Raw genomic sequence first — 12,088 nt, forward strand, 5'->3', positions numbered from 1 at the left:
TCCTTAGGAAGGTGTGCTAAATACTGATTAATGTAACATAAAAATACTATACATATTTATATATTTTGCTATTGTATTATGGAGTGACACTTTCATAAACTTTTCTATACCCCTCTGATTATATAATGGTAAATATTACAATATCATAGCACAACAACAGTGATCAGCAATAATGATAAGCCTAATACTCACAATAAAAATAATAAGGTCATATAGATCCTAACACAGTCTCGGAGGTAAGAAGTCCTTCACCTGAAATGTTTGTCTTTTCATCCTGAAAAATGAGGCAAATGTTGGATCACAATAATTAGGAACCACAGTTTGCACAAATCCCTTCACTCTATTTGGATGTTCTCTTTTATTCTGGACGGCAAGGGCAGTGACTGTAACATTGAGCGTATTTTGCAGTATTAAACACGTATTACCGATTTCATCAGGCTCCGAAAATTCTTCAGAAAGAACACATAGAATGGCCTTCTCAGCTGCCATAGTTGCAACTCTTGCGTCATCAGAACAGGGTGTTCAATGCACCACCGTTTCGTTTAAAACACGTTTTGCACTGTTTTGTCGGGGCTGAACGCAGCCCTGGTCAGTTTTCGATAGGTCAACGATTTCGGCACAACACTGGCTTAGTCGCGGTGAAAGTGATAAGTAAACGATGCACAGTGCTTAAAGCCATGTTATAATTAAATGTTTACGGCCACAAGTAGCTGTTAGAAAACATATAGATTGATGATTTTCTAGAAGCAAGGATAAAATAACATTTTGTGTATCCATCCTAACAAAACGATAGCTGAAATGTGGTACTTTAGCCTATTCACTAAAATAAGTTTAATCTTACCATATCCAAAAACTCGCTCACTCTGCTGTTATTTAATAGATTAAATGCACTAGAATTGTATTGAATAGTACGTGGAGACACGTTTTTAATTCAAATATTAATATTAATCAAAGATTTATTCACTTTTAATGCGCCTTATTTCGAAATGTACAGAAATACGTGCTTTCATATGTCGTTTAGTTATGATTATTTCATTTATTCACTATAGCCTACTATTTATTACTAGTGTCTCATTTCAGTTTTAGTTTGGCTCTAGTTTTGTATTTATTCCAGTTTATATGAAAAGGTTCATGTAGCGTGGATTAAAATGCATATACAGACTAAATCCTTTTCACTGAACGTGTTAAAAATACGTTTGAAAAGTTGTCGGGAGCATGGTGGTGGTGACGTTGAAGGCGAGCGACCGTGGTTCGTTTATAGCCTAAGTTTAGCTTTTAAGTTCTGGCGCTTTTATTTTGGCTTTAAAATTCATAAAATTAGATTATGTTGTGAAGATTATCTTAATGGACAAAACGTGTAAGTTTCATGAACTATGATTGAACACAGAGCTTATTTTTTGCGATAATCCAAAAGCCTATGGAAAAATCCTATTGGCTTTTTGTCGAGGGAACCAGTGCGATGCTAACAGCCGATCCGCATACAAAGTGACGTCATAGCTCCCCCACTCTATTTTCAACCCAACGTCCTTACCCAGCAGGCTCAACCCAGCATTTTTCTCTCCCATTAGGTCATAGATCTCTCTTATCATCACTCTGGCCTCTCCCCTCATTGTGAATGAACAGTCGAGTATAAAAGCTTTGGTGCACCTCCTCACTTGAACTGGCAAAGCTCCTGAAGTCCAGAGCTCCTGAGCTCATCGCACAACCATGCCTGTGGATTTCACTGGAAAATGGGAGCTGGAGTCGAGCGAAAACCTTGAAAATTACCTTAAAGCATTGGGTAAGCCTGATCAGTTGTCTGTTACCATAGGTCAACAGAGTAGAAACAAGATAAATCTGTGCCATTTCCTAATTCTGATTATGCAGTTTTATTATAATATTTGACATAATTGAAAAATATGATATAGTTTATATCATGGAAATGACCATGCCAAGTTAAAAAATATTTACTCTCATAGACATTGACTTTGCCATCCGCAAGATTGCAGTCCACCTCACTCCAACGAACCTTTATCCAGGATGGGGACAACTTTGTGATTAAGACACAGAGCGCCTTCAAGAGCTATGAGCTGAGCTTCACTATTGGAGTTGAAAAGGAAGAATTGACTAAGGGATTTGACAAAAGGATGCTAAAGGTGAACTATTTATATTTAATATTTGTGATCCTCCTCTAATGACATAATGCTATTTAACCTGTTTGGCCTGTTGGCCATGATCTCAGTAAGTTTGTTCAGTAATGAACCTACAGTAAAACAAATAGAGCACAGGCTTAAACTTTTGTCCAGAGGGACAAAATGCATTGAAGGTCTTCCCTTTTTTTTTTTTTTTTTTTTTTTTTTTTTTTTTTTTTTTTGAGGGCATCTGAATTTATTTTATATAAACAGTGCTATCTGTCAGTGATAGAGTAAAATCTCCTCAATGAAAATGTGTCTTTTTATATAATGATCAGTAGGCTATATAATGATAAAAAAACTATTTATTAAATAAATAGTAAACATATAAAAAGAAATTGTAAAATTTGTTTGTTTTGATTAAAATCATGTAAAAACAGGCCAGTTCTTGAGGTATATATACAGGTGCATCTCAATCAATTAGAATGTCATGGAAAAGTTCATTTATTTCAGTAATTCAACTCAAATTGTGAAACTCTTAAATAAGTTCAATGCACACAGACTGAAGTAAAGTCTTTGGTTCTTTTAATTGTGATGATTTTGGCTCACATTTAACAAAAACCCACCAATTCACTATCTCAACAATTGATGCCTTGACCCCAGCCTCAGTCCATTCCTTGTGAAGTTCAAGTCTATCAAAATCAAGCTGTGTATTAACCTGTCTAAATAAAGACAATGAGATGTTATGGCTCATAATTTCTTGTGAATGCAACTTAGTTACATTTTTTTATTTGTTGTTTTCTCTCTCCCTTGCTCACACAATCATAAAACCACACAAACATTTTTTATACAAATACATATTAATTGATGATATGCATGATCTAACACAACAATATAGAGCTATAAACATAATTAATTTCCCCATAATGAGCTAAAAACCATTTTACATACATTGGAGGACTATTAAAGATCCAATCAATACTATAACGGTCAAACATGAAGTGACACATATCTAAAGCAAACTATATTTGTTAATTAATTGATTTCATTAGGCTATAAATATGATCTAACTACTATTTTATATTTATAATTATAATTTATATAATTAATTTATATAATTTATATATTTATAATTATAATAATTAGATGGTGGAAGATACACATTTAGATACACTGTAGAAAACGAGCAATTGTGTAATTGTACTTTTGACTCAAGGCTATCCTTACTGAGATGTAGCCATTGTAACAGGTTCCTTGTATACTTGCCTTAATATTGATCATACGTCTAAACATTTATCTATTAACCTTTTAAGATCATACTGCGGTGAGACTTTTCAGGCACATTTCAGCACTGTATTTTTGGCGTGTTATTCATCATAATTACACTGAAGGTGGTACCATTTTTGGCTTTACAGGAAAGGGTAAGCTCAAACTCGCCGCAAGCGCCTAACGCCATGCAGCATCCCTCAAAAGCCGAGTTTAACCGAAATTACCCGAAACACTCCGAAGCCGTCCGAGTGTCACGTCAACGCTTCCGACGTCATGCGTACTGGCTTTGGAATAAGTTCCACGTCACATTTGCCTGCCGTGCACAAAACTGCAGGCGAAAAAACACATCAGACTCTTGGTGGATGATATAAAATACTACAGGTGAAGGAGACCAAAACCAGCAAACACAAACATGGTAAGTGTGGCGTCAGGATCTATATTATGGGCAATATTACAGCTGGTTTGCAGATTTTGTGTAAAAATACGCTTCGAGTAAAGTTAGCTCGCGCTGTTAGCCTCGAAGGCCTTTAGAATGGCCACATAGACAACTCTTTCATTCAGTCAGTCTGTGAATTATTTATTCATTTTCACTCACATTCTAGATCATACTTTCATTTAAAGCCATTTACCATTACATATATTATAAATTAACTGTTCAGTTATATGTTGTTATGAAGTGATATCGTGTGTTCTGGCTAACAGCTGATGATATGAATGTGACTTTAACATTAAGTACACATTAATAAATAAACAGAAATTATGAAATGTGCTGCTGTATATATTCTGTTCAGTAACATGGCAATTATCTGGAAGAGGTTTGATTTGTAGTGGTTTTATTTATTATTAAATGTACTGTAAAGGTTAGCTGCTGTTTATCAGACTTTTAATTGGGTGACAAATAGCAAATGTGTTGTGGGGAAAAAAACAGTCAAGGTTAAATAACAAAATGTCACAGTTTTCTGTTCTTGAAACAGCGAACATTTGTGCTTTTTGTATAGACTGTTGATGTTACTGCTGTATACTTGGTGCTGCTAACCAAAGAGATGCTGATTAATCAACTTGTAATTGTCTTGTCTTGTCTTCTAGCCTCTGAGGCTGGATATCAAGCGCAAACTCACGGCTCGATCTGACCGTGTCAAAAGTGTAGACCTTCATCCGTCCGAGCCATGGATGCTGGCCAGTCTGTACAACGGCAGTGTCTGTGTGTGGAACCATGAAACACAGGTGACTAGCAGACCTTATGTTTTTCACCGTTTGCAATATATTACCATCTGATCTTCACATTTTACATTAAGGATACAGCAGTGTGTGTTGCATGTGTGTCTAATATTGCTCTTTCATAGACTCTGGTTAAGACTTTTGAAGTCTGTGACCTTCCAGTAAGAGCTGCCAAGTTTGTTGCCAGGAAAAATTGGGTCATTACTGGTGCTGTAAGTATATATGTGAATAATAATAATATGCACTATTATATAATAGTTATCAATAGTGTTATATGTGTAATAATACATAAATATGGAACTTTTGATAAATTTTCTCCCTTTTTTGTAGGATGACATGCAAATTCGGGTTTTCAACTATAATACACTAGAGAGAGTACATATGTTTGAGGCCCATTCAGATTACATTCGCTGCATCGCTGTTCATCCCACCCAGCCCTACATCCTCACAAGCAGTGGTATGTACAGATTAAATTTACATTAAGTATTTATATTGCATATGTATATGCAGTATATGCATATATTAATATGTATAACATAGTATACTACCATTGGTTGGGTCAGTAAAGAAATTATTACTTTTATTCATCAAGAATGCATTCAATTGATCAAAGGTGACAGTAAAGACATTTATAATTTTACAAAAATTCTGTGTATCCAATAAATGCTGTTTTTTTTTCTTGAGCACCAAATCAGCGTATTAGAAACTGAAGTCTGGAGTAATGGTTACTGAAAATTCAGCTTTGCCATCACAGGAGTAATTTATTTATATATATATATATATATATATATATATTAAACTAGAAAAAGTTATTTTAAATTGTAATAATATTTCAACCTTGGTGAGCATAAGAGACTTATTGTAAAAACATAAAAAAATCGTACTAACCCCAAACATTTAAACTAGATATGCACCGATCGATCGGCCAGGGATCGGAATCGGACGATTTTCCTCATGATCGGTCCGGATCGGTCGGTCAGTCTCACTTCTTTCCAATTTCGAGCCGATCCGTTTTGTTACCAGCGGCACATGCATCCTGCTGCTGTCTGTCATGTTAAAAGAAAGACAAAGAAAATCACTTTCTGCTCTTAACTGAATACGTTTTAGAACTTTAATGGTAAGCATTAATCTGTATTTAATTTTTACAATGAAGATTACAGAAATTAATGTATCATAAAACACTGGATGTGTTATTTTATATTTGATTACTTTAATTTCTGTAGTATTTCTTACCTGAATAAAAACTTACTTAACCTGAAAAACTTAGTTTCATAGCTCTCTTTATTCTATTGCATCTATTTGTGCTGTTGTTTGCAGTTTTTTTTATTTGTTCTTATTTTATTACAGACTTTCTACTTTTTTTATGAAAATAAAACTTTGCGTTGAAGAAAAGTAGATTTTTGTTTGTATATGCTGTCAATTATAGTTCTTAGAAAGAAAATCGGATTTGGCAAAAATCGGTATCGGCAGATCACACTAACAAAAAAATCAGAAATCGGAATCGGCCAAGAAAATTGCAATCGGTGCATCTCTAATTTAAACTGTGGCGTATATGTACAAAATGTTTGTGTTTAACACTCATTGGATCTGTGTACGTTTAGATGACATGTTGATAAAGCTCTGGGACTGGGAAAAGAAATGGTCCTGCAGTCAGGTGTTTGAGGGCCACACACACTACGTCATGCAGATTGTCATCAACCCCAAAGACAACAACCAGTTTGCGAGTGCATCACTGGACAGAACCATAAAGGTATGACTGAACGCTCATGCGGCTGGAGCAAGTTTGAATCTGACTTGTTACATTTCGCCTATAATTTCATCCGTGTTTTGTTTCAGGTTTGGCAACTGGGCTCTTCCTCTCCTAACTTCACTTTGGAGGGCCATGATAAGGGGGTGAACTGTATTGATTATTACAGTGGAGGAGATAAACCCTATCTTATATCTGGAGCTGATGACAGACTGGTCAAGATTTGGGACTATCAGGTTTATTTGATATTGATTATATTGATATGCTTAATGCAGCAAGTCACTCCTGGCTGTTTATTTACTTCTGTTCTGTGTACCTCTCTCTCTTTAGAATAAGACATGTGTGCAGACGCTCGAGGGTCACGCTCAGAATGTGTCCTGTGTAAACTTCCACCCAGAGCTGCCAATCATCATCACTGGATCTGAGGATGGTGAGTTGTGGCACATCTTCATTATAATGTTATAGATCTTTTAATGATCACTTTTATAAAACTACATGGCCTCATTCCTGATGCAAATGTTACTCTTTTTGTTTTATTATTCAGGCACGGTTCGAATCTGGCATTCCAGCACTTATCGTCTAGAGAGCACCCTGAACTATGGTATGGAGCGGGTGTGGTGTGTGTGTGGCTTGCGCGGCTCCAACAGTGTGGCATTGGGCTATGACGAAGGCAGCATCATTATCAAGGTACTAAAAATAACACAAAAGTAATACCATGCTGTTTCCTGTCAGTAGTGTGACAAAGCTCTGGACTGCTAATTGGAAAGTTCAGTACCTGCAACAAGAGAGCCATACTGTTGCGCCAGGGCTGTCAGCAAGAGAGTGGAGGATAGATAATGTTACAAATGATTTCTATTTCAAATAAATGCTGTTCTTTTGATCTTTCTATTCAAAGAATCCTGAAAAAGTATCACGGTTTCCAGAAAAATATTAAGTAGTTTTCTGCTTGTGAACAGTAGTGTATATAGATAAATTTACATGACATTTCTCTGTACTTAAATGAACATTAACTAATTATGTGAAGAGCTTTATAATGTCATATCTCATGTGGAGAGTTCTCTATTAGTTAACCGCTTTATATTTCGGTTTTAGCTTGGTCGTGAGGAGCCAGCCATGTCAATGGATACCAGTGGAAAAATCATTTGGGCCAAGCACTCTGAGATTCAGCAGGCTAACCTCAAAGCAATGGGAGATGCTGAGATCAAAGATGGCGAGAGGCTGCCACTGGCGGTGAAAGACATGGGCAGCTGTGAGATCTATCCACAAACCCTCCAGCACAATCCTAATGGAAGGTAAGAGCATTACATCTGTTTTTTTTTAACGCTGCTCATTTACATGTCTCCTAGTCCTTGCTCCTATTTATTAAAGTAAATATAATTTTACAGTTGTTATATAATTAACATTTCTCAACATCCAGAGGTTCAGTACTCTTAATCTTGTGTTTAGGTTTGTGGTGGTGTGCGGAGATGGAGAGTACATAATCTACACTGCCATGGCTCTAAGAAATAAGAGCTTTGGATCTGCACAGGAGTTTGTCTGGGCCCATGATTCATCTGAGTATGTACTCTATAAGCATATAGAATATGGATGTAGAAGATAACTGTCAAAAACACTTAATACTGATGTTACTTGTTTTAAATTAGGTACGCAATTCGGGAAAGCAGCAGTGTGGTGAAGATCTTCAAAAATTTTAAGGAGAAAAAATCTTTTAAACCAGACTTTGGAGCAGAAGGTAAACTGTTTTGCACTTACATCAGGGGCAGTAGTAATCTCTCTATTCACAATTTTGTACGCAAATGTAGTAAGCACAAAAAATATGCATAAACACAGTATACTGCATACTCAGTTCCTTTCATTACATTTCATGCTGAATGTGGTAAAACGGGTATTATTTTATGTATATGAATGGTTATGTGTTTGCAGGCATCTATGGTGGTTTCTTGCTGGGTGTCCGATCAGTGAATGGCTTGGCTTTCTATGACTGGGATAACACAGAGCTGATTCGCCGCATTGAGATCCAACCCAAACATGTGAGTCAACTGCTCCAGTCCTTCATTATTTTGTCTGCATGATTGAGCCATTTTTTAGTGTATCTGGACCAATTGCACATTGCATCTATTTTCAGATTTTCTGGTCCGACTCTGGTGAGCTGGTGTGCATTGCCACAGAGGAGTCTTTTTTCATCCTGCGCTATCTGTCAGAGAAGGTGGCCGCATCACAGGAGTCAAATGAGGGGGTTACTGAAGATGGTGTCGAAGATGCTTTTGAGGTAGGTGTACATCAGTGTTCATGTTTAACCAGATGAAAAGAGTTATTTCAGAGGAAGAGCAAGTTGTTACATTTTAATAGAATAATAAAAAAAAGTGGAATTCCCTTGCCTTTTCTATTTGTTTGTTCTTTACAATACAACCAGGACTTATATTAAGATGGTAAATAGAGTCCATTTTGATTTAATATTGACTTCAAAGATTTGAAACAAATGGTCTGAGCTCCTGATGGTCTGTGTTTGTGTGTGCAGGTCCAGGGAGAGATTCAGGAAGTGGTAAAGACTGGTCTGTGGGTGGGAGACTGTTTCATTTACACCAGCTCAGTCAACAGACTCAACTACTTTGTTGGAGGAGAGATTGTCACTATTGCTCACCTGGACAGGTGCAGTCAAAGTTCCCTGTATCTGAAATATGTTTTTAGCATTTTATGTTTTGGGATGTATTAGTCACACTCACTACCATTACAAAGTTTCAAGATTTTCTTTTAATGTTTTTGAGTCTCTTACGATCAAAATACAGTAAAATCAAAGTACAGAAAAATTGTAATATTGTGAAATATTACAGTTTAAAATAAACTGTACTTTACATTTTAAAATATATTAAAATAATTTATTCCTGTGATGGCAAAGCTGATTTTTCAGTAGCCATTAGTCTTCAGTGTCACGATCCTTCAGAAATCATTCTAATATGCTGGTTTGCTGCTTAAGAAACATCTTTTATTGTCAAGGTTGTAAAACAGCTGTGCTGCCTAATATGTTTGTGGATATTTTTGATGAATAGAACATTCAAAGAGTAGTATTTATTAGATATATAAATCTTTTTCTAATATTATACATTTCTTTACTGTCACTTTATCAATTTAATGCACCCTTGCTTGCATAATTAATTTAAAAAAAGTCTTACTGACCCTAAACCTTTGAACGCTAGCATAAATATACACAGAAGACATGTATTTATTATTCAGTTAGTCTAACAGTGATGTATTTTCCTTAGAACCATGTATCTTCTGGGATACATTCCTAAAGATGACCGTCTTTACCTGGGTGATAAGGAGCTGAACATAGTGAGCTACTCTCTTCTGGTGTCTGTCCTGGAGTACCAGACGGCCGTCATGCGCAGAGACTTTGGCATGGCAGACAAAGTGCTGCCCACTATCCCTAAAGAACAGAGGACCAGAGTTGCCCACTTCCTGGAAAAACAGGTAAGACTTTAAATGTTTGCCTGTAAGCTATGCTTTGCATAATATAAGGTATATAATTATAATGTTACGTAAATAAAATAATATTTATAATGTTCTTGCTCTGCTAGATTAACAGCAGCTAAGACTGACCCATATGTTTTGGCAATATTTTTCTTGATCGAAAGTGTTAAAAAATATGCATGGTGATGAAGTACAAGTTTAAGTACTTTAAAGTACTTTTGAAGATCAATATATACAATTGTGTGTCAGGAAAACCTTGTATAGATTTGATTGGCTGCCAAATGTGTAGAAAACCAAAATGATATTCTGCATATATTCTGTGATATCTAAAGAATCTTTGTCTGTGTCCCTGCAGGGTTTCAAGCAGCAGGCTCTGGCCGTGTCCACTGATCCAGAGCACCGGTTCGAGCTGGCGCTACAGTTAGGAGAGCTGAAAATTGCTTATCAGCTAGCAGTAGAAGCTGAGGTTTGTTATTGTACACCAACCAGTGGTACCGCCGCCTAGTGGTGGCCAAGCTCAAATACTTTATTTATTTTTACATTTATTGAAGTGGGGAAAAAAAAACTTTTGTAAAAGTAATGTACAGTATTCTGCATGTAAGCTAATTTGATGAAGGTGTCTAATGTTACTGCTTTTCTTCTGTAGTCAGAGCAGAAGTGGAAGCAGTTGGCAGAGTTGGCCATCACTAAGTGCCAGTTTGGTTTGGCTCAGGAGTGCCTCCATCATGCGCAGGACTATGGAGGACTACTGCTGCTGGCCACTGCATCTGGCAACGCCGCTATGGTTGCCAAGCTTGCAGAGGGGGCAGAGCGTGACGGCAAAAACAATGTTGCCTTCATGACCTACTTCCTGCAGGGAAAGTAAGTATCATAGGAGAAAAGACCTTCGTCAGCTGAAATACAAATAGAAATATGTTGACTACAGATGTTTTACTTTAGTGGATTTTCATTTTTTCAGAGTCTACTATTAATTCCTACACTGCAGGGGGAAGTCATGTTTCAGTCACAGATTGTTCTTTTTAAATATAGTTGTGCTTTATTAGTTGATTTTGTATTGTTTGTTTGTCTTGCCAGACTGGACAACTGTTTGGAGCTTCTGATCAAGACAAATCGTCTACCAGAAGCAGCCTTTCTTGCCCGCACATATCTGCCCAGCCAAGTATCCAGGTCTGTGTTCATTGCCACAGCAAGGAAACAACTTGCAGTAAAGTGAAGGATTATTTTGGAAGGGCATAGAACATACTACTAGAAGAAATAGTATGAATAGAAAATAGTATGTACAATATACTAATTTTCTGTTCAGCTTACAATCAGAACAGACTGTAAGATTCAGTATCCCACAACGGTATGCACTTGACTTGATCTTCAGTTTCCAGTGTGACAAACCTAAAATGAGTCTCTTTTTGACTCTTGTTTGATCAAACTCATAAAAATTAAAGGGGTCATATGATGCGATTTCAAGTTTTCCTTTCTCTTTGGAGTGTTACAAGCTGATTGTGCATAGATAAGATCCCTGAAGTTGCAAAGACTAAAGTCTCAAAATCAAAGAGATATTCTTTATCAAAATGAAGACTCTGCCACACCCCCCTAAAACGGCTTTGAACATTAAAGCATGTCAACATATTCTGTTACACCAAATACACAAAATAATGATCTTTAAAAAAGCATCATATGACCCCTTTAAGACAATTTGGCACTAAATTTAAATAAAATTAATTAATCATTGATTTTTATTTTTTTTTTCCAGAGTGAAATGTTGCCTTTACATTTCTGTAACTGTGTGTTTGTTAACAGGGTGGTGAAGCTTTGGAGAGAGAGCTTGTCAAAAGTGAATCAGAAAGCTGCAGAGTCTCTGGCAGACCCCACTGAGTATGAAAACTTATTCCCAGGCCTGAGAGAGGCCTTTGTGGCAGAGCAGTACCTGAGAGAGACCTGCCTCGGCAAAACCAGACCTGCCACTGACTACCCACTGGTCACGGTAAGAAAACAGCTCTTTGATTTTTTTTTTTTCCTCTTTTCATTTTCACTCAGTGGTATTTTACTATTGCTTATATACTATTGTTATTAAAGGGGTCATATGATGCTATTTTAAAGATCATTATTTGGTGTATTTGGTGTAACAGAATATGTTGACATGCTTCTAACGCCCCTTACCATAATCGGAAGCATCAGCTTTCAAAGTAAATGTCAAGACAGTTAATAATGTCGTTAGTTTTACCATCAGTTCAAGCCCGAAAGGGCAACAGAGTCGCGTGACAGACACAGTGATGATGCA

The 12,088-nt window shown here is 36.5% G+C and overlaps 1 protein-coding gene and 1 pseudogene across 2 annotated transcripts in view; both read left to right on the forward strand.

Annotated features, from left to right (window-relative positions):
- Positions 1-1,515: 1,515 nt before the first annotated feature.
- LOC107694633 (retinol-binding protein 2-like) lies at positions 1,516-2,563 on the forward strand (annotated as a pseudogene).
- A 1,098-nt stretch (positions 2,564-3,661) lies between these two features.
- Positions 3,662-12,088, forward strand: part of LOC107694662 (coatomer subunit beta'-like) — a 10,430-nt gene continuing 2,003 nt past the window's right edge. For both annotated transcript variants that reach the window (XM_016494348.1, XM_016494349.1), the window contains exons 1-19: positions 3,662-3,795; positions 4,467-4,604; positions 4,724-4,810; positions 4,929-5,055; positions 6,200-6,348; positions 6,435-6,581; positions 6,676-6,775; positions 6,890-7,032; positions 7,438-7,637; positions 7,792-7,902; positions 7,989-8,077; positions 8,269-8,375; positions 8,471-8,614; positions 8,864-8,994; positions 9,606-9,813; positions 10,169-10,279; positions 10,460-10,674; positions 10,888-10,980; positions 11,608-11,791. In XM_016494348.1, the coding sequence (XP_016349834.1) occupies positions 3,793-3,795; positions 4,467-4,604; positions 4,724-4,810; positions 4,929-5,055; positions 6,200-6,348; positions 6,435-6,581; positions 6,676-6,775; positions 6,890-7,032; positions 7,438-7,637; positions 7,792-7,902; positions 7,989-8,077; positions 8,269-8,375; positions 8,471-8,614; positions 8,864-8,994; positions 9,606-9,813; positions 10,169-10,279; positions 10,460-10,674; positions 10,888-10,980; positions 11,608-11,791 (2,487 nt within the window). In that variant the 5' untranslated portion in view covers positions 3,662-3,792. The remainder of the gene's footprint in view (positions 3,796-4,466; positions 4,605-4,723; positions 4,811-4,928; positions 5,056-6,199; positions 6,349-6,434; positions 6,582-6,675; positions 6,776-6,889; positions 7,033-7,437; positions 7,638-7,791; positions 7,903-7,988; positions 8,078-8,268; positions 8,376-8,470; positions 8,615-8,863; positions 8,995-9,605; positions 9,814-10,168; positions 10,280-10,459; positions 10,675-10,887; positions 10,981-11,607; positions 11,792-12,088) is intronic.

Source organism: Sinocyclocheilus anshuiensis, unplaced genomic scaffold (genome assembly GCF_001515605.1).
Source record: "Sinocyclocheilus anshuiensis isolate Anshui unplaced genomic scaffold, SAMN03320099.WGS_v1.1 scaffold1638, whole genome shotgun sequence".
NCBI classification, from domain to species: Eukaryota; Metazoa; Chordata; class Actinopteri; order Cypriniformes; family Cyprinidae; genus Sinocyclocheilus; species Sinocyclocheilus anshuiensis.